The sequence below is a fragment of the Hydra viridissima genome, unplaced genomic scaffold (assembly GCF_058129835.1).
Source record: "Hydra viridissima isolate aposymbiotic clone 2 unplaced genomic scaffold, HvirCarnegie_v1 scaffold_1, whole genome shotgun sequence".
Lineage (NCBI taxonomy): Eukaryota > Metazoa > Cnidaria > Hydrozoa > Anthoathecata > Hydridae > Hydra > Hydra viridissima.
Genome location: NW_028324300.1, coordinates 39,421,901 through 39,447,432, shown reverse-complemented (window position 1 = coordinate 39,447,432; position 25,532 = coordinate 39,421,901). Strand labels below are relative to the sequence as shown.

The 25,532-nt window shown below is 30.7% G+C and overlaps 4 protein-coding genes across 4 annotated transcripts in view; 3 read left to right on the top strand and 1 right to left on the bottom strand.

Annotated features, from left to right (window-relative positions):
* Positions 1 to 25,532, top strand: part of LOC149894923 (uncharacterized) — a 156,838-nt gene that overhangs the window by 27,358 nt on the left and 103,948 nt on the right. The window lies entirely within an intron of this gene.
* Positions 1 to 25,532, top strand: part of LOC149894929 (uncharacterized) — a 127,249-nt gene that overhangs the window by 61,194 nt on the left and 40,523 nt on the right. The gene's annotated exons all lie outside the window — the stretch shown is intronic.
* Positions 13,821 to 14,646, bottom strand: LOC149894931 (uncharacterized). Its single transcript, XM_090076790.1, has 2 exons — positions 14,319 to 14,646; positions 13,821 to 14,237 (listed from the first exon to the last, which is right to left on the bottom strand). The coding sequence occupies exons 1-2, from the start codon at positions 14,629 to 14,631 to the stop codon at positions 13,903 to 13,905; spliced, it is 648 nt and encodes a 215-aa protein (XP_089932916.1). The 5' UTR covers positions 14,632 to 14,646; the 3' UTR covers positions 13,821 to 13,902.
* LOC149894930 (uncharacterized) lies at positions 21,056 to 23,901 on the top strand. The gene is made up of 5 exons (XM_090080169.1): positions 21,056 to 22,163; positions 22,412 to 22,609; positions 22,796 to 23,035; positions 23,171 to 23,333; positions 23,501 to 23,901. The coding sequence occupies exons 1-5, from the start codon at positions 21,366 to 21,368 to the stop codon at positions 23,899 to 23,901; spliced, it is 1,800 nt and encodes a 599-aa protein (XP_089936295.1). The 5' UTR covers positions 21,056 to 21,365.

The window sequence follows — 25,532 nt, the reverse complement described above, 5'->3', positions numbered from 1 at the left end:
CTAGCACGTTCGCCTGCACAGCGGCGATCAATTTCATCCCACAAATTTTCTATGGGGTTCAAATCCGGTGACTGGGGTGGCAAGTTCAAGACTTGAACACCATTAGCAGCTAGAAAATCTTCAGCCACTTTGGACGTGTGCTTAGGATCATTGTCTTGCTGAAAGATCCATGGAAAAGTTGCAGGAAACAATGCTGTTGCTGAAGGTAGCAAATGCTTTCGCAAAATATCTCTATACATGGCACCATTCATGATTCCTTCCACTTGATGCAACTGGCCCGGCCCAAAAGATGACATACAACCCCACACCATGATGCTATCATCACCATGCTTTACAGTTCCCTGCAAACATTCTGGTTTATATGATTCATTTTGACGACCCCAAACGAAAATACGTCGAGAATCATTACCAGCTAAATTAAATTTGGACTCATCAGACCACAACACCGATAGCCAATCAGTAACACTAAAATGCAAAAATTCGAGTGCAAATTTGAGACGCTTCTGCTGATTAATTTTGGAGATAAAAGGCTTTTTAATAGCAAAACGACCATTCAAACCTTGTTTATTCAAACAACGACGAACAGATTTTGGAGATGTTAAAGGTCCACCAACATCATGCCACTGTCGAGACAAAATTTTGGAAGAAAGGCGACGATTTGTTAGGGCCAGGCGTTTTAAGGTTTTATCTTGATGTAAAGTTGGCATTCTAGGACGGCCACTTCTGGGTTTGTCCGTTAATGTATTTTATTCCAAATTTTTCTTATATGCATTTTGTACAGCATGGCGACTTTTTTTCAATTTTTTGGCTATATCAGTTAGGCTTAAGCCACTAATTTCCTTCAAAGCCACCTCCTGGGCCCGAACAGTTGAATCAAGGCTATAACATTAAAGAACTCATGAAAATCAATATTTATATTTGGTTTAATACACAATTATTCATGAATATCAATAGGTTCGTACCTTGTCAAATTACTATATGCATTGTTATGCTTATAATGTTAACCTCACCATACCTATGCCGCAAAATGATGAAAAAAACAGGTGGCTCTAAACTTATGACCAGTGCTGTAGGTGAATTAGGAGTGGATAAATTACGATTTTGGAAGGATTTATTTAACGAAAACATAAATTAATACTACTTTTTTTTTTTTATTGAGAATAATGGGGAAAACGGTACACAAAATGTTGTAAACAGTGTAAAGTGAAAAATGGTACAAAGTACTCAAAAATGCTTTAATTTTAGTCTCTGCAAGATGTACACTTTTTAAAAAAAGTCAAATGTTTTATAGATCAAAAAAGTTAAAAACACTTTGGATAAAACCTTTCCTTTAAATGTGAGTGTAAACCAAATTCTTGCATTAGAAGTGAGTGCTGACATCAGCGATAAACAATATTAAATGATCAGAAGCTTAGTCCTTGGATACATATTTATTCCCTTCTTGCACGATATTTTAGTGGAAAATGTTAAATACTATCCTAAAAATTTTTTTTTTTCTGATTTCAGCTGCTACCATTAATATAGATAAAGCTGTGTTTATATAGATGGTATAAAAATATCAATAATAGCAGCTGAATTAAATAATAGTAATTGCACCAGAAATTCATTATTTAGATTTCACATTAAGGATTAACTAGTATGTCTCGTTATGTCTCGTTATGTCCCGTTAGAAAGATGTAAGTTCCGGGAAATTGTAAAGCTTTTATTTTGACCGGGATATCTCGTCTCGTCTCGGTATCGTCCCGAATTTCGAATGAATGTTGAAAATTGTCTCGATATTTATCGCTTTTTGGGACAAAGATGTTAGGATTGTCTCGTCTCGTCTCGAATAAAAAAATAACGAGAGGCAGACACTTAGATCATTGTGAAGCACAGAGAGACCGCCAGGTTTTATATCGTATCACAAAAAAAGTCGTCGCAATGACGACTTTGAAACTGTTGGGTAATCAAAAGCGTAAGGTTAAACCTAAAGTCCAAAAAAAAAACTGGTTTCTCATATCAAATAATACAAATGAAATTTAAAAACATTTATTTGAGAAACAGATATTTTCAAATCAACATTTAAAACAACCTAAAAAAAAATCTTTCTAATAGCTTTTTCTGAAGATTGCAATTTAAGTTACATTTTTCTCAAAATTATACTTTTTTTATCTGATCGTGTCATTTAAAAGAAAACACCCGTGCTTTTTTTTGGATTTAGTTCACTATGAGTTCAATGACAAATGGCCCGTCGACAGCTCTTTTTAAACAAGATGCCGTTTGCTGCTGCTGCTGAGAATTTTTTGGAGTAAGATCTAACTCTTTATCGTCTATGAATTCAACAATAGGTCCTATAAATTCAACAATAGGTCTGATGAAACTGTATAAATATCGTAGGAATCAACTTCAATGCTCCATTTTAGTGAAACCAAACCAATCATACCTTCTTAAGCAGATAACTCAAGGCTCTGTGGAAAACGTTTTTCAATTTTAGCAGCTAGACGCCCCTACAACTGCTCTTCTTCAATTGCTGTAGCAAATTTGATTTCTCTTGCCATAAGCTTAAGCACAAGTTGGTTCAAGTTTATTAAAAAATATGATGAATGCTGGCTGCATGTCATATAGATCAACTTCTTCTTTATCAACTGGTGAAAATCTATTGGTTGTAACTTTTGGATGTCCTGCTAGTAAAGCAAATCGAAGATCATTAAAACAAGTATCCTAACAGGTTATAAAAGAACTTCAAGTCTTATCGGAATTTTGTTGACAACACTAAACAATTCTGCTCTTCGGAAACAATTAGGGAATGAGAATACTATAGAACATAATTTTGCAAATTAAATGATCTTGAGGAATCCATATCACGTTTTATCATGTAGAAAAGATAATTTAAAAATATTTATCACAAAAGTGCTGCTTTACAATGCTTTTTCATTTTGTATGGATATATTATGTGAAAGAGAAAGAGAGAGATCTATATAATGTGTAACCATTGGTAATTATGCAAAATTTTTTGAAAAATAGTGCAACTAGTTTTAAGTTGACTAATATATCAATATGGATTTATTTTTATCTTTTTGTATAATGTCCATAAGAACATTAATTTTTTTTTAATAAAAAATAGAATGAATGTTGACCATTATTTTCGTTAAGAAAAACAAAAAACAAAAACCAAACAATTTTGTTTAACGAAAACGAAATAAAAACGAAGGCATTTCAAAATAATGGAAACGAAGTAAGAACTTAAAAAATAATATTAAAACACAAAATAAAAACTAAAAAATGTTTTTTTTATTATGAACGATAATTAAAGATTGTCTTCATACTGTTTGGGATACCGTAAGTAGAGTAGTTACAAACTTCCTTTGCGGTAATTTTTAACTTAACACATTTCAAAGACCTAAGTAGGGCCAGTAGAAAATCACGATAAAAAAAAAAGTGGGATAAAATGCTGGAATTTGCTAAAAACATTTTCATAGCAGACAGATACTTTGCCAACCGATGGCTGTTTTTGTCCCTTATTGTGCGTGCTCTTTTGGACTCTTAGGGGCGAACAAGTCTGTTTCACGATCACTTCTTGAAGATTTTAAGGAGCGCTTCGATTACATTCAACATCCTGGTGTGTCCGGGTTTAATTCACTTCCAGCTGCAGCATCATTTTTAGGTTCATCAGTGGCAGATAATTAATTAGTTATTTATTGAGTGGTAGAAAGTAGAAACCTTGATGACTTTTATTCTTTGGGCACCCCCCCCCCCCTCCCTTATTTTATGATTGATTCGTGATTGAGAATTTTATGCTGGTTAAGAATCGTATAAAAACATAGGCCTCAAAATCAATTGAAAGTGGTCTAATCTGAAGTTGAAAGTACGAAATTATACAAAAAGTTGCTAATATTCGCCATAACTCCTTCGTATTCGCCGAAGATCAGCACAGGTTCTATGGAAAGTAATTTGGAAATTTTACATTTTGCTGTGTCATTTTCAGCTCTTTGTTAATTACCATAACTGTGTCCTTCGATGAATACCATAACTCTATCCAAGTTTGCTGAACAAAGTAGTGAGGCAAATTGTAACCTACATGAAGTAGATTTAAATGTACAGAAGAGCATACTCGACACGGAGAGTAACTACCATCTTCTGCAGTTAATTTTAATGGAAGTAGTATTTAACATTAACTTTGATATGCAGCCCTTAATACAATAAGAAATCAAGTCTAGGACAGTGACTATAATCCTGTCAAAACATTTATTTTCATTTCCATAATTTTTTTACTAATTAATTTTTACTAATTTAATACTAAGCAAAGAATAAAGGTTTGGATAGAGTGATATAATAAAAAGCCTAGTGGTCTCTCCGGTTCTCAGAGTGATTTTTTTGGAAGCAAATTGAAGCAATTTCGGTTTATTTTGATTTTTTTCTTATTTTTGTGATGAGTTTTATTATTTATTCTGTTGGTGGAGCAGCTTAGAGCACTCTTCTATTTTGTACTAGTTTAAATACATAGTCTCTCCAAAGGATCAGTTCTCCCAAGGATCAGTTTTCAACCCTCGAGATTTTACACATGGTATTTAAATCTTTCAAATAATTTTTTATCTAAAACTACTTATATTTAAAAACTTCTTCATAATTTCTATCAATTGAAAGAATAGAAACAAATTATGATAAAGGAAACGGTAAAAGAGTCATCCAATAAGATCATACCATGAAAACATGAGAAAGTTTTAACACGTTGATGACGAAGTTTTGAAAAAAGTTTGAAAAAACGACTTAAATCAGCACAATAAGCAACAAAACGAAACTAACGATCATAAATCTAAGAGCTTTTATTTACAACAAAGTAAATGAAATCAAATAATATTTTAACTGATAAAAAAGAAAATTTAAATTGAAAATTAATTAAGTTCAACATATTTGGTTTCAAATAAATTAAACTTTTGTATATTAATAGTACTTTTATTAATATTCACTCTTTCAGTTCAAGTTGTTTTTTTACTTGTGAGAAGGTCTTTTGCAGATTAAGAGTTCTTTCCAATATTTGTACAATCTCTACATTCAGCTTCTTATCACAGTAAGCAAGGACTTTATTTTACGTTTTGCGACAAAATCATGACTAAAATCTTATGTATTCAAAAGCTTCTGAACAAGACAGCTTTAAAATACGATAAACGTGTTAAATTACTATATTCTTGCTTTTTCGTTCAATTAGCTGTGTCATTTTTTTTGAACAAGGAGAGAAATTTTTTTTTTAATGCGTCAAATATTTTTTCTGATTCAAGACGCTGAAAGGTTCATATAAAATACTTTATGTTAATGATATAACAGTCTCCACTATTTTATGTATACGTGCAGAAAGGAAATGTATATTTCATTTATGCAAATATTTTTAAAAGAGTTTTGACTTTATTTTTTAGAACTCCTACGAATATTTTATTTGTTGGTCGATTGTTCAAGTGATCTTCAGATATGCAATTACGCTAAGCAATCTTCTCGAAGTGAGTAACGTGCCCTTGCTCCATCTTTGCCTAAAACATTCCAGGATTGTCTGTATTTATGACGTGTACCATGATTTTTTATTTGCATCATTCTTCAAGAACTCTGCATTTGGTTTGGTTACATAAACAAGGTTCTTGGTTTCATTAGCATAACTTTGAGATCATTTTTAAGGGGAACGCAAAAAATGTTTTTTGTTACAATTAACAGGTGAAAGTCGAAGATTTTCAAGTTAACAAAGAAATTTGGAGTTTTTCGATGATAATTTCAGTGACTCATTGTCGACTTTCCTGCGCGATTTAAGGAGGTTGGTAGCACGACGACTTCCACCCTACAGTTTGCCTGGCTGGCACAGCTACCAGAAAAGCACATTGGTGAAAGTAATGGCTACTCGAGTCCTACGGTACGTGTTAAAAGTTGGAAAAGCAGGTTTTTGCGCAACCGCCTTGGCTTTTATTGCATCTGAAGGCTTCTTCCCCGTGAGACGAGTCGGCTCATTGTTGTGTGTAAGCACAATTTCAGGCAAAACTCGCATCCATTCAAAATTGCGTATGGAAAAGTCCCATACATTCAACAGAAACTCTTTTGCTCACTGATGTTAAAGTAATATCTTATCATTTGTCCTATTGAGACGCTCAACGATGCTTTGGTCTCGGTGTGTGTCCGCCCTGCCACAACGCACCTGCCCATTGTGTTGAGCTAATTACTGGCTAAAGGTCCCCATTAAGTTTTAACCTGGGTCTTCATGTAGCAGGTTTCGATAAATAAGAGGTCCCAGCTTATATATTTGTGTTAAAGCCGCAGCTACTTTAGCAGAGCTTTTTCTGTCAGGGCTTCAACTTTCTTTAATCGCGAAGGAAAGTCGACAATGATCAGCACGTATTTGTAAATTTTGTGACCTACCTTTTAATGTGGTAACTTCAATACATAATATATCTTTAATAGTTTGACACTCATACTCCGTCAAGACTAGTCAATGATTTCAAGAGTTGAACTTTAACATAATCAGCAGTCTTTTTTAAAATTGTACCTTGATTCAGAGATGCAACCGAAAGTTCTTTTACAAAGGAAACTGAATCTCTTTTTCCTTCTTTCCTTAGCATCATTTTTGTGGCAATACTTAGCTCTTGGCTACTTGATTCCAGGAGATGTTGAGATTATATTAGACATCTATAGACATCTATAGGAGATGTTGCAGTTTGTACTTTTTAGCTTTAGGATAACAAGAACTATAAGTTTTTGTTGGCCGGCCAACTCCAATTGTTATGCTATTCTGCTGGGAAGTACGTGGTACATTTTTAAAATTAGGATCAATAAATACAAATTTTTTTTTATTTATCCAAGAAGAATAGGGGTGTCGGAAGCGTTGCCGATGTCTCCCTTTTTAAATAAAAAATAAAATTAGAAGATTTTATTAAAATACTTCAGATTTCATCTGAAGTATTTTAATAAAGTCTTCTAATTTTATTTTTTATACACTTTAAAGCAGCTTCAGAATTTCCAGCAACTCCTATTTCTTCAAGAACATATCTCATCAATGCATCAAACTTCGAAATTTTTGGGGTTTGCACCCATATATCAAAAAGAGCCATCCGGAAAGACGAAGGAGCCATTCTATAAGATAAATTTAATTAGTTCGCCAAAATTCGCAGAATGTTTTTTTTGGTTTAATTAGTCAGGTATGAGGTTTAATTTGTATATAATCATAGAATTGTTTTCGGTAATATTATGTGATAAAAGTAACACAGGAATTGTAAAATAACTTTATGATTTGACAAAAAACTACTCACTTTATAAAAGCATTCTACAAGTCAGCAAAAGATTTTCATTAAACGATGAAAACATTAACAAAAGACGAATATAACAATCCTTATATTGAAATGAAATAATTTAAAATAAAGTTTCAGAAGCGAAACGTTTACAATAACTTAAAGTATTAAATATTTTGTTGTCATAGTTGCGTTCTATGACTAAAAATTCGCGCATTCTCAAAAGAATTAATTAGCAGCTTTATCAAATGACAAAAAAACTTGGTTTGGTTTTTTTATTACTATGGACCATCCGCTATCGAAATATAAAACAAATAAAAACTTTGAAATAAGTTGAAAAAAAGGAACTTTTTCCATCTAGATTGTTAAAATGACACACTGTGCACCACTAAAAAACAATAACACCGGGGAGGGAGAACTCAAAAACTGGGGGAGGCATTGTCGTTTATTAATTTTTGAAACTCTCTTTAAATAATTATAAAATCATTAAGACTGTGCCTTTTTCTTAAAAAAAAAAGCAGACTTGCTAAGAAACTTTATAATTTAATTTAACAACATAAGTTTTGCAAAGTAAAACAGCATTTGGAAGAAGGCCATTGTCTCCACTCATTCAAGCTCAATGATATATATTAATGAGATATCTAATTCGAGCTTCCGCAGTGAAGCAAATTTTAGGCCATACAAGTTTGTTTTGCCAGCCAGAAATGATGCAACGATAAAAACAACGCAAAACAAAAATGAGTTATTGTTAATTTAAATAAAGGCTACAGGCTTTAAATACTTTAAAAAGTAGCTTGACTTATTCTTACGGAACTTTTGTGAAGTTAGACATCTAGTTAATACTTATAATTGTTCAAGCTTGAAAAAGTTCAAGCAGAAAGTGACTAAAAAAACAAAAATTTACTAAGTTTACTCTTGATATTTGCAGATTTTAAAACTTATATCACAGAAATCCTTTTTATGTCTGTTTTCAAAGCATGCTAAAGTTGGTCCATTTGACAGATTTTGATCATTAGAGAGCCACGTGATTTACAACTTTTATTGTTTTAACGCGAGATCTACAAAAAACTTGGAACTTTGAACATGCTCGTGACCGTTAAAAATTTCAAAAAAAAAAGTCACACGAATGTTTTAATGAAAGATTTCAGCCAATTTTGCTGAAGGCAGTGAAGGTTCTTCTAAGAGAAACGTTGTTACCGCTGCTGCGCTTTTTTTTCTCTGAGAATCAAAATGCTGTATTCAGTTCTTCATTCAAATCAATAATCCCTCTCATCAAGAATATTCCCACCTCCTTCCCTTCTCCGCCATGAGAAAAATAAAGCCCAAAACACTTGTTTAAATTCTATTGACGCTAAATCAACAACACTCCGCTAAGTGAGTGTGCATGACACGCTCTACCTTCAATTGGCCGAAACTTTTCACAAGCTATGACTTTAATTACAACTGATTTTACCCTTTTTGCTGATCAAAGTCCAATTACTATTGTTGTCACCTTTTTCGTTATTGTTTAAATAATTCGCTCGGCATTTCCTTTATTTTAGGAAATGATCTTTAATAAAAAATAACAGAAAAATAACAAACATTGACTTAATTATTTTTCCATTATTTACTTGATAATTATTTTGATATTTTACTTGACAATTTACTTGACAACTATTTTGATAACGTCATTTAAACCCTATTTAATTGAAAATTGTTTTTACGGTTGAAATTTGCGGTGAAAACTAATTTCTGAACAAATTACTACTTCTTTTGGTATTGATTCGTGATTCGTTAAAAAAAAAGCAAATGGTAGCGTTTTCGTAAGATTTTTTATTTTTTCAAATTGAATTTAGAGTAGTGTGGGTTGCTTAAAAAGTGTTGTTTCTAAATTATATATATATATAAATATATATATATATATATATATATATATATATAGGGGAGAGGGGGGCACATTAGGACACTTTTTTAAAAATATATTACAGACTCCGTACTGTTTGACAAAAACTTACATTTTTTGCTGAAAAAGGTAATTTAGTTATTCGTTCTTCAAAAATAAGCAAAGTCGAGCTAGTTCAAATAAATTATAGCTGTTTTTTTTTCTTAAAATCGAAGCTACCAATTGTCTAAAACTACCCCACAAGAGGGGGTAGTTTAGGACAATGTTGGGGCAGTTTAGGAAATATAATAAGAAGACAAGAGATGTTTCTTAAAACCTAATTTTTTCGTTTAGCAGTAATTACTAACTTTAACAGAATCAACAGATTTATTAGGAGAAACATAATTATTCTTATAAAGATCTCAAACCATTAATGAGTTTTTTTGTATATACAAATAAACTAAAATGAAAATGGTATTCAATCACATATCACTCTTATTAACAAAAAGATATTAATAAAAAAACAAAGAGTGTGAATGTAAAATGAATGTAGATAAACATGAAATTTTTCTTTTTGTTCGAATTGAGAGAATTCATAACATTCAACCAAGTTTAAATGTAGAGAAATTAAGTTTGAATATTATACTAGAACCTATTGAAATGCTTCCTGCATTGTTTGGCATAGGAAGTTTAATTAAGACTTCTGCAATTGGCACCGACCACTTATTTTGTATATCAGGAAAGTAAAATATATTAAATCCTACTTTTTTATTCAACAATTTAACAACCAAAATGTTTCCATTTATTTCTTCAATTCTGCAAACAAAAGCTAACGTTGCATTGTGAACTGTTGAAGCACATTGGGCTAAACAAAAAGAGAAAGCTTTTTGTGTCTTATCATAAATCCTTTCATCCATTCAATGCCAGCAATTCTATTTTAGCTCCATAGTTCAGGACATTTTTTCAAAGCATTACTATATTCATATGCTAAAATTCTAGCTTGGTAATAAGTTGAACCAAAATTTATTTTTGATGATTTTAACATAAAATTTTCTAATATAGCTTCTTCTGTATTAGAAAATACTTGATTATTTGGCTGAAAAGTTATCACTTTTCAGTTTTCTATTATTTCTGAGCATTTTTATTCTGTAAGTTTTTTTTTACAAAGGCAACGCTTTTTGAGTTGTATTTTTTAAATTTTAAACGTGATAAAACGTTTATGAATTAAATTTCCAAAATTCTTCTTTTAGGAAACAAAACTGTTGAATTTTTTTTTCAAAAGTTGTTACAAAAGTGCATTACTTGGATTATATTTTATTTTCTAGTAAACCAACGAAACGGCTGTTTTCATAGCCACAAAAAAGTTAAAATCAATTTCCATGTTAGGCATTTAGCTTACAAATCCATCGTTGTTTATTCGTACTATAATACATCGTATATATCATAAGCTATTATAATTAATATTTGACAATATGATTTACAATAGTTCCGTTTTTAATTTCGATTTTGCAATGCTTTATTTTAGCACGAAAGAATTTTCTCCTTTATAAACATGCTTCTCCTTTGTACCAGATAAAAATAACTTGCGCAAAAATTGCAAGATGAAGGTAAATTTAAGGACCTTTTAACGTAAAAACCATGCTGTTTTTGTGTTGCTTTTTGAGACAAAAACATCATTAATGTGTTATTCTCAAAATAGAGAATATTAGGGTTTTCAGTGGGAATTTTTAAAACTTTGACTTCGAATTAGAAGACTTTCCGTTGATTTTCAGGTCTAAATTTTTATACATCTATGAATCAGCATAACATACTCCAGTGCCATATATACATACAGTGCTTCCAGAAAGTATTAGCGCACTCGTAATTTTTTTATTATGGACAACTTCAAATCAATATAAATTGTAAAGTAATTTAAATTTTGAACTAATTTTTTTTTTAAATGAAAGGTAAAAGCAATGAAATTTAATTATAATGTCAAATATTGTCAACCTGCTTGTTTTTTTTATGAGTTAATTAGAAGTTTAATGACTACTCGGAAAAATGTCTCAAATTAAGCGTGCAAAAGTATTAGCGCACTTACAGTTTTTCAAAGATTCTAAGAAAGTTTAATATTTTATGTGACCACCTTTGTTTTTAATAGTGTTGTTACGACTTTGAAATTATTCGACTGTCGACTAAATCGATTAATGTATTTTCCAAAGTCGACTAAAATCGACTTATACATTTTTAAAATCGACTAAGTCGAGTAAAAGTCGATTTAGTCGAAATATTTGAATAAAAAATTTTATTATAGTCATATACTTAAATGTTGCTTGACAGTTTGTTTATTTGAATAAACAAAATAAATAAAACGGAAATTACAATCACAAAGAAAAGAAAAAAAAACACGGATGGGCTTTTTTATAACAATTAAAGCAAAAAGCTAACAAAAAATTTAATTAGTAAAAAACAGTGGTGTAGGTAGGTGGGGGGCAGATGGGCGGCTAACCTTTTTTGTGGTGGCAGATTTATAAAACATTTTCGCATCCTTAACTGAGTAGGGTTGGGTGGCGCTAGTTGAGCATAGGAGCAAGTTGGGCAACTAAATTATATCTAATAGATGAAAGATAGGTATATATAATGGTAATACAATGCGCACCAAATGGTTGTTGGACCGCGGTCAAGTGAGCACTTTCTCGATTTTGGACCAAAAAAAATTTTTTTTGCTATTTTTCTCTTAGGTTCTTAAAAAAAAACATTTGGCATCACTTAAGTGTTGATATTTTACCCATTTATTTGACTTTCGATTATACTTAGCCATTTTTCCCAAAGTATTATAGCTCTTTTTATAACCTCACTTTTGTGTCACCTAGTCTAGTCGGGGTATGTTGAGCAGGTTTGAAAAAAATTAATTAATAATAATATCGGATACGGAGAAACAAATTTTGCTTGGTAAACATTTTAAGGTCCATAACACTTTTAAATTAATCATTATTAAATACTCTTAGCAATTTAAAATAATATCTGAAACCCTTTTTCTTGAAAAATATGTTAATGAGATTTAAAACTATAAAATGTTTGCTTCTTTTAAATTTTTTATTACTTAAATATTACTTAGTAAATGATGCGTATAAATCAAAAGTTCAGAAAAAAAATTATAACTTTCTATCTTTATTTTTATTTTCCTCTACACAACTGCTCAACTTACCCCGGTGGGGTAGGATGAGCAGCTCAGTCAACTTTAGGGAATATTTTCTCAAACAAATCTAAAAACGCTTTTTTTTCTTAAGCAATTTTTAGCAAATAAAATTATCTTTCTAATAGTGAAAAAGTTATGTAAATCCGACGCACCGTTCAAGAGATCTATTAGGTTTAGTAAAAATTCCTCAACTAGCCCCGCCCTACCCTACCATACGTTTTGTTTTGAAGAGCATCAACTGGTTAGTATAATGAGAAAAAGGAAACATTAATGAAGTGGTGGTACATACAGTAGTTAAGAGTTAAGTTTATGTGATACAGCAAATTAGGTTCAATGTTCAGATATTTTGGTTAAATTAAAAAAACCGCTTTGAATGATATTGAAACACATGGCTTAATCTTTACAAATAAATTATCTTTACAAGATAAACTATTTATAAAGATACCTCTTTACTAATTGGTCAGCATCATAACAATATTAAAGATTGATAAAATTAAATCAAGTGAAAAAATAGAAATAAGGATATTAGGATAATATCCCGACTAAATCGACTTTTAGTCGATTAGTAGGAAACCCAAAGTCGATTAAATCGACTATTCGGTTTTTCAAAGTCGACTAATTTCGACTTTCGACTAGTCGACTTTTAGTCGATTTAGTCGAAGTCGATAACAACACTAATTTTTAAGGCATGTCACACTGCTTCAATTTAGAGGTTTTAGGTTGACCTAAATGGTACTCAAGATGTTTCAAAAGATATCAATACTTTGGGTATTGAAAACAAAATAAAAAGCGTTCCTTTTTTGGATTTATACACTTTTTTAAATAATCGCTTTGCAAAAGAAATTTTAACTCAGTAGCGGATCATGCGTTTTTTGGTGTTTTAGATACCAAATTATAAACATAGAGTAAACTCCAAACATTTATATGTTTATACTAGTGTCAAAACAAGGAAGTTTTGTCAAAATATCAAAATATTTGGAGCCTGGGAACTAAAAAGCCCTTTAAATCTTGCCCCCTGCTCTAAAGTGGAGAGCAACAAGTTCATAATTTTTGTTATAAACTATTCTTAACTAAATTCATATTAATTTAAAAATTTCAAATTTTATGAAAAAATCTTTTATAGTTCAAGAATTATGTCAATCTTAAAATTGTAACCCCCTCAAATTGAGGGGGGTTAAAACTTTAAATGGCCATCATTTTTGAACGCTATAAAATTATTGCACAAAATTTAAAATTTTTTATAAATAATGACCTTAGTTAAGAATAGTAAAAATTTTTTTTTTCTTACTCGTTGCTCCCACGTTTGGGGCAAGGGGGGCAAAAAATTAGGGTTGTTACTGTTCCCAGGCTCCAATTAACCCAATAATATGCAAAACATCCTTATTTGACATAAACATAAACATATAAATGTTTGGATTTTATCTTATGTTTGGAAGTTAGCTTTCTCAGACAAAACAAAAACACAGAATCCACCCTCTGTCTCAACTATCTATAAACTAAGAATATCACTAGAATGAAACAACACTGAGACAAATACAAAGTATTAATTCTTTCAAACATTTTTTATTCATGATTACTTCTTTATTTTACAATAATCCAATATTTAGTACTGTATATAAAATTATTCACATCCTCATACTAGAGTAGGTTACGGCCATTTTACGAAGCTTTTCTCCATGGCATTTGCTCAGCTCCGAAGCTGCAAATCTTTTCATTGTCTTGTTAATGGTTTTGTGCACAGCTTCACAGCTTTGCTCACTGAAAATACCCAAGGGTTTGTTTTTTCTTTCAAGAAACATGACGAGGTGTGACTGTATGATGTGAAATTTCCAACCTAGACAGATCTTGTGTGTCGTGTATTCTATCAGATACTTATGCAAGTTGCACATTTCAGAGACAAATTCCTGAATATCTCTGCTGAACTCAAGAGATAGCTTCATTCCAAAACATCCTTCTGTCACTAAAATGAACAAATTCTAAGGAATTATGTTTATAATTACTTATAAACTATAAGTGAAAAAGTAATTAACTGATTGCATACCGATTTTGAATTTCCTTAAAGTCTCAATACAAGGTATCATCAGAAGTGGAGCTATAGTTATGAGTTCATCCAAGCAAGAAAGTACTTTTTGACAGTTAGGTCCATCAAATCCTCCTCCATTGTAACCGTGCCTAGTTACATTTTTACTAATTAGGAATTTTTTAATTGACTCCTCAGCCATCAAAACATCTGATATTTGTGTAACAATATGTTCAAACAAATGTAATTCAGGAGGAGGAACTATATCAATAACAAGAGTTTCTCTAGATTCTTCAATTAGGCATGGTCGAACAACACTTTTATAGCTTTTCATATCCTTATTAAGTTCCCCATCCTCAATAAATTTCTGATACCAACTAGTCAAACTTTGAAAAGTCCTCAACTTTCCATTTTTGCAAAGTATTTTTAATGCAAAGTAAATTTTCAAACAGTTCTAATGCAGAGACCTTTTCAGGTGTAAAATAAAGCTAAAAATAACAACAAAGGCATTTTTATATAGTTGAGACAGAGGGTGGATTCTGTGTTTTTGTTTTGTCTGAGAAAGCTAACTTCCAAACATAAGATAAAATCCAAACATTTATATGTTTATGTTTATGTCAAATAAGGATGTTTTGCATATTATTGGGTTAATTGGAGCCTGGGAACAGTAACAACCCTAATTTTTTGCCCCCCTTGCCCCAAACGTGGGAGCAACGAGTAAGAAAAAAAAAATTTTTACTATTCTTAACTAAGGTCATTATTTATAAAAAATTTTAAATTTTGTGCAATAATTTTATAGCGTTCAAAAATGATGGCCATTTAAAGTTTTAACCCCCCTCAATTTGAGGGGGTTACAATTTTAAGATTGACATAATTCTTGAACTATAAAAGATTTTTTCATAAAATTTGAAATTTTTAAATTAATATGAATTTAGTTAAGAATAGTTTATAACAAAAATTATGAACTTGTTGCTCTCCACTTTAGAGCAGGGGGCAAGATTTAAAGGGCTTTTTAGTTCCCAGGCTCCAAATATTTTGATATTTTGACAAAACTTCCTTGTTTTGACACTAGTATAAACATATAAATGTTTGGAGTTTACTCTATGTTTATAATTTGGTATCTAAAACACCAAAAAACGCATGATCCGCTACTGAGTTAAAATTTCTTTTGCAAAGCGATTATTTAAAAAAGTGTATAAATCCAAAAAAGGAACGCTTTTTATTTTGTTTTCAATACCCAAAGTATTGATATCTTTTGAAACATCTTGAGTACCATTTAGGTCAACCTAAAACCTCTAAATTGAAGCAGTGGCCAAGACTCTACGCGGCATAGAATCTATAAGTTTTCTGATTAGTTCTTGTGGCACGGTGTTCCACAACTCTTGGATTTGCGTTTTGAGCTGCACCAAGTTAGTGGGCTTGCTTTTTTGTAATTTGCAGTCTATCCAACCCCAAAGATTTTCAATAGGATTTAAATCAGGTGAGCGAGCGGGCCAAGGCATTAGATTCAACCGTTTTTCTTCCATGTATTGCTTTATTGAGCGTGCTGTGTGGCAAGGAGCGTTATCTTGTTGAAATTGCCAGGTGGAGTCAGCCTTGAAAACGTCCATTGATGGCTTTAAATAATATTCTAATATCTCTCTATATCGATGTTGATTAAGGCGATCAGTGTAAAGATGCGCCAGTCCATTGCTAGATCCAGCGATGCAGCCCCAAATGCCAATTGAACCTCCTCCTCCTTGAACTTTTGACATGATAAAACGAGGATTATATTTTTCGTTTTTGTATCTCCTCACGACAACCCTTTTCTTGCGATTAATAATTTTAAAATTTGATTCGTCCGAGAAAATTACTTTTCTCCATTGCTCTACAGTCCATGCAGCTCTCTCTTTGCACCATTTTCTTTGCTTGAGACGGTCTTTGATACTTAATACTGGCTTCTTTGTTGCAAGGTATGAATTGAGGTGTTTTTTCTTCATAAGCTTGCTAATTGTTGATTGGCTAACTTGATGTGCACCCAACGCTGTATTCAGGTCTGAGGCGATTTCGGCTATGCTCATGTTTGGGTTGCGTCTAGCGAGCATAACTGCTTTATTTTCGTCCCTTTCTGACATTTTTTTGGGATGACCAGAGCGACTTTTGTCTTAGACTGTTCCAAACTCATTATAATTTTTGAGCGTTGTTCTAACGCTGCATTCACTGATATCAAGTTGACGTCCGATTTCTCGATTGCTGAGACCACTTTTGTTCAGGCCAACAACTTGGCACTTTGTTTCAATTGATATGCTCCTTAAACCCATATTTTTGTTGTTGCAATTTTTAAGTTTTAACTAACTGTATTTCAAATGATTTTCCGCCACTTCAATTTATTCCTCTTATATTTTTTATTGATTATTATTAATCAGCAGAGATTTTTTAACAAAAATTAACCAAAAAAGTTTTTCTCAAAGGAATTAAACGAGTGTGCTAATGCATTTTAAATGAGTGCGCTAATACTTTTGCACGCTTAATTTGAGACATTTTTTCGAGTAGTCATTAAACTTCTAATTAACTCATAAAATAAACAAGCAGGTTGACAATATTTGACATTATAATTAAATTTCATTGCTTTTACCTTACATTTAAAAAAAAAATTAGTTCAAAATTTAAATTACTTTACAATTTATATTGATTTGAAGTTGTCCATAATAAAAAAATTACGAGTGCGCTAATACTTTCTGGAAGCACTGTATATATATATATATATATATATATATATATATATATATATATATATATATATATATATATATATATATATATATATATATATATATATATATATATATATATATATATATGGGCGCTACTACATTTTCTTACCCCCCCCCCCCCCCTTCCCTCCCCTAATTTTATGATTGATTTTGATTGATAATTTTATGCTGATTAAGATTCGTATAAAAAAACAGGTCTCAAAATCAATGGAAAGTGCTCGAATCTGAAGTTAAAAGTGCGAAAATATACCAAAAATCGCAAGTATTCGCCATCTTGAAACATGATTATTTTTTTGTTTAAAAGTTATCTTTTAAAAGTATTATTAACATGGTTTTTACTTTTAGCAATAAAGATTTTGAATATAATAGAACAGAATAAATGGCAATCGATTGCGTTAAATTATCATCACGCCAGTTTGTTTTAGCTGGATTCTTAATTTGTTGACTAAAATATCTTTGAAATTTTTATGGAATAAGTTGCAAAGTTCTTTTATTGATTATGGACTGCAATGAACTTTAAAACAACTAAAGCTGTAAATATTAAAAAAGTACATATTTTAAACTATTGGCTTTCTTTCAATACAACAAGTGAACCCCTCGTGAAAATATTTTTATTGTATCTGTCATGTAAAAAGGGAATGTTTCAAAAAAGTTTATTTTTGCAATCGACATCAACAGAAATTCATTTTTATTATTCGATAAAAGTTCAATTTTTCATATACTTTTTTTTCTTTAATAATAAAGATTGTGTGAAAAATATTGTCAAAAACTTTGTTATAAATTAAAATTCACAAGAAGACATGATTTCCCTCGAAAGAACTTTCGCATCCATAATGATGCAAAAATCTTTTTTTTTATGGTAGAAATCAGGCTGACGATATTTTGCGGTTGAAAACAAAACTTTGGCACTTCTCGTGCCCTACTTTAGTTGGCGCCGATGGCATCTTTCATGCCTGGGTTTGTGATTCGACCATGTAAAAGGCGTTTAAGAAATTACAAAAGTATATCCGACCAAGATATACTTTTGTAATTTCTTAAACGCTTTCTATAAAGATATCGTTTATGTGTTAAGCTTAAAGGTAAACAATTTTTCTGGAAAAGAACTGTGTCTTACAATTATTTGATGAAATGAATGTTCAGGAAAATTTAGTTGGGAATTACTATTCTGGTGATCTTATTGGATTGCTGATATTAACCACACTAACATTAACTTTCAACAAAACTGATCATCAGTTGCAACACGTTCTTGTTCTTTTTGTGAGGGATATTCATCTGACAATGTATTGCCAGTCAATTTGTTTCACTCAGTAATAGCACATAAACATAAAATTCTCAATCAGAATCAATCGTAAAATTAGGAGGGGGGGGGGGGGAGTAATAGCGTGTAAGTGGAGTAGTGTCATCTCTGTAAAACTTTTTTCTCAGTTTTCAACTTCGTTTTAAAATATTGCAGTGACGAACAATAAAGGATCTGTTTTTTTTATTTATATAAATATTAGGCAATCCTAAAAGTTGTTTTTAATTTTATCATTTAAAAAAACAAGTTAATTTTTAAGGTGTAGATAAGGGCTTAAATTTTTAAGTGTGCATACTTTGTTATTTTTGTTTCAGGAACCTAAAAGTTTTGATATTTAAAGGAATTCAGAGAACTCATTACGTCATTGTGGTTCATAAAAGTAAAATGAGTTTTATAATAGTGATAATAGTGATTATTCTGGGCGACAGAGCCATTTCTCATATGCATGAACGTTGTGAACACACTACAACGACACATCATCACAATGAAACTTTTGAACAAAGTGTCAACTCAACAAAATCAGACAACAATGTGTTGCTGTACTTTTTTAAAGTATTTAATAGTTACTTTCTTTTGCTAATAGGTGGACAATATGCAACTAGTTTAATTTCTGCTACAATCAGGTTTCCAAAAGAAAAAAAAATTAAACGCAGAAAGCTTAATGATGCAGATAACTTGATTTGGCTATCAATGTCTTGTAATCGAAGTGATCATGAAAAAGCACTCGCTCTTGCTGCAAATGGTGTTGATCCATTTAAGTTCAATTACCTTGGTACTTCAGCATTTTCAGCAGCATTGGAGGTAGAAAATATGTATTTAGCAAAAAAGTTTTTCAAAATAAATCCAAAGATTGGCAAGTATAAGAAGTTGAAAGACTCTTTAAAGAGTTATAAACGTCTATTATTGTATTTGGGAAAAAATATTAACAATGAAAAGTCAAAACTGGTGGAATTTTTTAACTGGAAAATGAACAGTCGTGATGTAGAAGACATGTTTGAATCCCTTTTTTGTGCCTGTGAGGATTTTGATGAAAATTTAATTGGTTATTTTCGAAGGTATGAAGTTAAATAAGAGAGTCTTGATGAGAGTGAGAGCGCTCTTTTACATGGGCTTGAATAATTAAGTTCTTCATTATTTATATTATTTTTACTTTTTATGTTATTATTTTGAAACTTTGGCTACACTAGTCCAATCTTTTATTTGACTAATCTTTTGTGTGAATCTTAGAAGCTCAGATATTTTATAGTTTTTCCTTTAGATTGACTCTAAAAACGTTCTTGACGACCTTTTTTGTGAAAAACTTTTTTTTATTTTCTTGGTGCATTTTTTTCTTAGGTGAACTGAAATGTATTTTGAATGTTTAAGAGAAGTTTGGTAAATTTTTTATTGATTATTGAATATTGTTTTCATGAGTAGTTTGCTTTTTATACAAATTATAATGGTTTGTGTAGGGTTGCCTGCTGTGGTGTGTTTATAGACAATTTAGTTTATACAAAGATCCATTATGAAATTCCTCTTCTGTCAATAATTCTTCTGAAGTATTTTAAAACTATTGTGAGGGTGGCGTTTTTTTTATATAACTTATTCATTATTTAACTATTATTAAACCTTACTATGCAGTAAGGTTTAGGATTAAAGGAAGTAGGGATGGGTTGGTTTCTAGATTAATGTGGAAAGGTATATGGAAGGTTGGGATTGAGGTTGATGGTGTGGGGATTACTTGGGAAGGGATGGGCGAGGTTTGGGGAAGGTTTAAGTTAGAAATGGGCAAGGTTTAATCGTTAAAAGGTTAAGATTCTGTTTACTATCCTTAGTATATTCTATTATAAAATATAATTCAATAAACGTTCTGTTGGTGTGTAATGGTTAGCACTCTTGTTCATAACGTTTATATAGCGCAAAACAATATTCTCTTACGGTTCTTGCAGTGTTCAATACTGTTTATATCAATTACTCCTCTTTTTCGTTCTCTTTTATTCTCCTTTATTTGAAACTTCTGGTTGTTCTTCTTAAATCAACATTTCTTTTTATTTTTTTCCTCTTTTACTCAAATACTTATTAAACTGTTTATAAAACTGCTTGTTCATCAAAGTATTTTTTAATCACAAAATCCTCTCTCTTTTTAAAATTCTTTTCAAAACTTTCTAAAAACTTTCTTTTTAAAACTCCGTCTTCCTTTCTTCTCTCCTTCCAACCCCACAACTCATCCGTCCAACTTTTTTTTTGAGTTTTTACAGTTTTTGGTTGTTTTTCTGTTGCAATACCTATTCATCTTTTATCTATGTGGCAGGTTAATGAGTCTTCGCGTTTGCGTCTTTTCCCAGTTGTATTTATATTTTTTACGCTTTATCGTTTATGCATCTTCGTGTTTAGGTTTTTTCTTAGTTGTATTTAACTTTTCTTCTTTTGCTTTATTGTTTATTTATATGAAAATTTGATGAGTCATCTTGTGTACGTTTTTTTAAACTTTGTTTTTAATTTAGTTCTCCCTCCTCGCACTAATTTTAGTAATGACTAAAATTCTTTTTCTATCATTTTTCATCCTATTAATTCTTGCACACCAAGTTCATCATCTGAATTAAATGTACACTGTAGCAGATCTAGTTAAAACCCCTTCTATAACCCTCCTGCAAAACTTTTCATTGTGCTGCATGGCATATTGTACTGCATGGCATATTGTATTGTGCTGCATGCAGGGTTGGCAAAAACCCGGGTTTTTGAGCAAAAACCCGACCCAACTGGGTTTTTGCTGGGTATTTGGGTTTTTGGTTTTTTGGGTTTTTGGGTTTTTGCTAAAACCAAATCTCTAGTTTGATACAAATCTTTAGTGATAAAGTTGGATTAACTTATAGTTATCTAAAAGCTATTTTCATTTTTACAGGTATGTTGAATTATACAACAGCTAAGTTAGTAATTAGATTACATTTTTTTCTAATACATTAAGATAATATTGAATATAGATATTATTTTAGAATTTTAATTAAATATAAAGTATAAGTAGATTACATATCCTTCAACATGCCAAAGTATCATTCAGGAGGAAGAAATAAGGCTAATGAGTGGAATGAAGTGACCATATTAGGTGATCAACCAAATAGAGTAATATGTAATTATTGCAAAGAGAGCATAACTAAAAAAATAGAGAGAGTTAAGAGCCATTTAGACAAATGCAGAAGAATAAAAAAAGGAAGTGCAAATGATTCCACAGAAGTATTTAGCAATATATCAGTCTTAGAGTCAAGGCCATCTACATCTGCAGCATCAAATATGTCTAACCAATCAGAAGATGAAGAACAAGTTTGTTTCAGTGTTATTAGTGATGATTCTTATTCTTCAATTTTTCATTCAAATCCATTGAAGGTGCAACGACAAACATCCATTTCTAAATTTGTTGCTACAACAGCAAGTAATCAGAAGGATGAACTGGATTTGCAAGTCGCAAGGTTTTTCTTTTCAGCAAATATACCATTCAACGTGGTTGAAAATCTTGAATTTATCAAACTGATTAAAAAACTAAGACCTGGATATGAACCACCAAATAGAAAGCAGATATCTTCAGAACTCTTAGTAAAGGTAAGTAAAGAAGTAATAAGTTCAATGAAAAGTGATCTTGCTGATGATTGTGCTATTACCCTAATTCAAGATGGTTGGAGTACAGTCAGTAATGATCCTATAATTGCTCATAGTATCCATAATGGAAGTAAACCCTATCTCATTTCTGCAGTTGATGCTGGAAGCCATTCAAAAACAGCAGATTATTGTACTCTGGCTGCTAAGGATGCAATCAAAGTTGCAAAAGAAACCTTCAATAAAGATGTAAGTGTGAGCTAACTTTTGTATTTAAAGTGTGTGTGTGTATATATATATATATATATATATATATATACATACATATATATATATAATTACAACCACTTATTTACAATAAAAATTTGAAAAATGCATATTAAATAGAATATTTTCATAATAATCTTGCATAAGTCTATTCAAAGTTTGAATTAAGTAAAGTTAACTAATGAGGAGAAAACTAATGAAAATAAATATATTTATACTTTCATTTTTAGGTATTTGCAATATGCACTGACAATGAAAATAAAATGTCTAAAAGGAGAGAGCTTTTGCAAGCTGAAATCCCTAAGCTGATAACATATGGTTGCTCTGCTCATTTTCTAAATTTAGTTGAAAAGGATGTCTCTTCAAAGTCCATAATAAAGAATATTGTAGAAGTTCATAAATATTTTCGTAATCATCACCAACCACATGTATGTACCAAATTTTAGATTTTTATTGACTTACTGATCATATTTTGTGATGCAATGTTATGAAATAAAACAGCATAAATGATATAGGCCTAAATAATAAATATGGCAAAAGAGATCCTAACTAATGTGCACAAAGATATCTTTTAACATTTCTTTGTTGAATTTTGTTAAACAACTGTTATATAGGGGTGGTTAATTGAAAAAGGTGGGCTAATGCCACAGCTACCCAATGACACTCGCTGGAACTCCCAATTAGATTGTATAAAGACATACATAGCTAATCATTCCCTGTATGTTGCCATTAGAAGTGAGCATATGGAGTCCATTGATCCTTCAATCGGAAGATTAATAGACAATCTGTCAATACAGAGAGAAGCAATTAATTTACAAGCACAACTAAAAATTATTGGTGCTGCATTAGATAAAGTTTATAATTTAGTTTACTTAGTTATTTGCTGGATGTATTAAATTTGAATATAGTAAATATGTTAAAACTACATATTTCTGGCACCATTAACTTTATTTACATAATTATAAACTAAATTATTGTGTTTGCTGTAGTTGCAGGCAGATGATACAACATTCTCTGAAGCAGTTGAGATTTGGCAAAGCCTCATACATGATAAAAAATTGGCTCTGTACAAAAATGATTTTTTAAAGAGGTTTAAAAAAGCAATCATTCCATGTCATTTTCTGGCTAATTTAACAGATCCAAAATATGAAGGTAACTTATAAAATTGTAAAAAAATTAAAAAATTGAATGTGATCAAATTTAAATAAATAATAGAGTTCCCAGAAAATAAAATTTCCATTTAGGTTTACTAATCTTATACCCTTACTTATATAATGTTATATTATACTTATATGATGATATATTCAATATTTACTTAGGAAGAACATTGAATAGAAGTCAAGAAGAAGAAGCTGAGGAATGGTTGAATGAAATCTATCCTGAATTTATGCCTCGCTACTATGCATTTAAACTAAAAGATGCTAATTGTTTTCCGACATATTTATTTAATGACAGTGTAAAAAGCACAACATCAGCAACAAATTGGTGGAAAATTATAGAAATGAAGGAGTCTAAGTCTTCAAAATTACCTGCAAATTTTGCAAGGTTTTTACGGCACTTGTACACTTGCCCAGCTAGTTCTGGATCCATTGAAAGATTTTTCTCATCCTTTGGCATGATTTGGAGCAAAATTAGAAATCGTTTAGGAATAGAGAAAGCTGAAATGCTTGTACGAATTTACAGACATTTAAGATCAAGATGCACAAATGCTGATGTTTGAATTGTTTGATGACTTTGTTTTAAATTTTTAAGTTTAAATATTGCTGTTCCAAGGGAAAAAAAAGTCTTATTTATGAAATATATAATACTCAACTCCTTATTTTATTATCATAAGGACAATTTTTGAGCAGCATCTAACTTATAGTGTTAAATGGAAACTAATTTATGATAGAAAAAGTTATAAATGGAAAACTTGAGACCAAAAACCCAGTAAGTTGGGTTTTTGGTGGGTTTTTGCTCTTGGGTTTTTGGGTGGGTTTTTGGGTTTGGGTTTTTGGGTACCAACCCTGGCTGCATGGCATATTGTAAAACTCGATATTAAGTTTTGCTCTATCTAAAGCATTACTTTTAAACGCTTCAGCATTAAATAAGTAAAAAATAAATAAAAATGATATAGTACCAAATAAGTAATAATAATATTGTACCAAATAAATATTTTTGTACCGGTCAGTGTTCACAAAATAACCTAGAAATTTTTAACTAAAGTGTAATTAATTTTAATTACCGATAAAGCTGAGTCTTGAAATATTACCTTGCAGTATTTCCATTCATTTGTGATTTTAAATTATCCATTATATTTATATTGCTTGTTGCATTATAGCTCTTTTAATGGTAGTGCAAACTTTTTTAATGAAAGTTTAGATGATATGTACAAAATACACGCGAAGAATCGTATCCGAGCATATTATTCCCCGTAATCGTACAGGGCTTCATTTGTTTTAAGGTTTTTCAATTTTATGTCATTCAAATAGCTTTTATCCTAGCATCAAAAATGACACAGGACGGTGAATCAGCAGGAGCAATAAAAGTCTTGCCATCAAATAAGTGTTAATGACATTAAATAAAGTTTGTGTTGTAAATCGATCGCAATGCTTTCTAAGAAAGCTTGGGTTGGTGTAACTGATGCGATCTGCTCTCTAATTTTTCCAATTTCAATATTAATTAGAGCTTGAATTTCTTTTTTAAATACAATCATGGCCTACTACACGGCCTACTACACGGCTGTGTATGTTATCATGGCCTACTACACGGCTGTGTATGTTATTATTTATAAAAAAAAGATAGCTACGCAATTAGAGAGAAAAAAACATCTTATCCAAACTAAATATAATAGTACGAGTAGAAATAAAAAAGTATTTACAGAAAACTTGCATTTTGTACTTTAATATCAGCAATTTATGAATTTATAAACATATTTATAAAGGCATATATATATATATATATATATATATATATATATATATATATATATATATATATATATATATATATATATATATATATATATATATATATATTTAAAATGACAACATCTTGTATGAGAGTTGTATAAATTTACTATATGAACTTCAATAAATACGAATTGCTACAACCTAATAGAATGCGAGTGTAAACAAAAATACATCGGCGAAACAAAAATGAAAATAGCAACAAGAACAAAACAACAACAAAAAAATGTTTTTGAAGAAAAATTAGAACAATCTGCAATTGGGCATCATAAAATTAAATGTTCATGTAATATAAAATGGGATCAAGTAAAGACGTTAAAAGTAGAAACCAAAAAACTTGAAAGAAAAGTTCGAGAGGCAATCGAAGTTCAATTCAACAAATGCGGACCTAAAAATTGAGGTA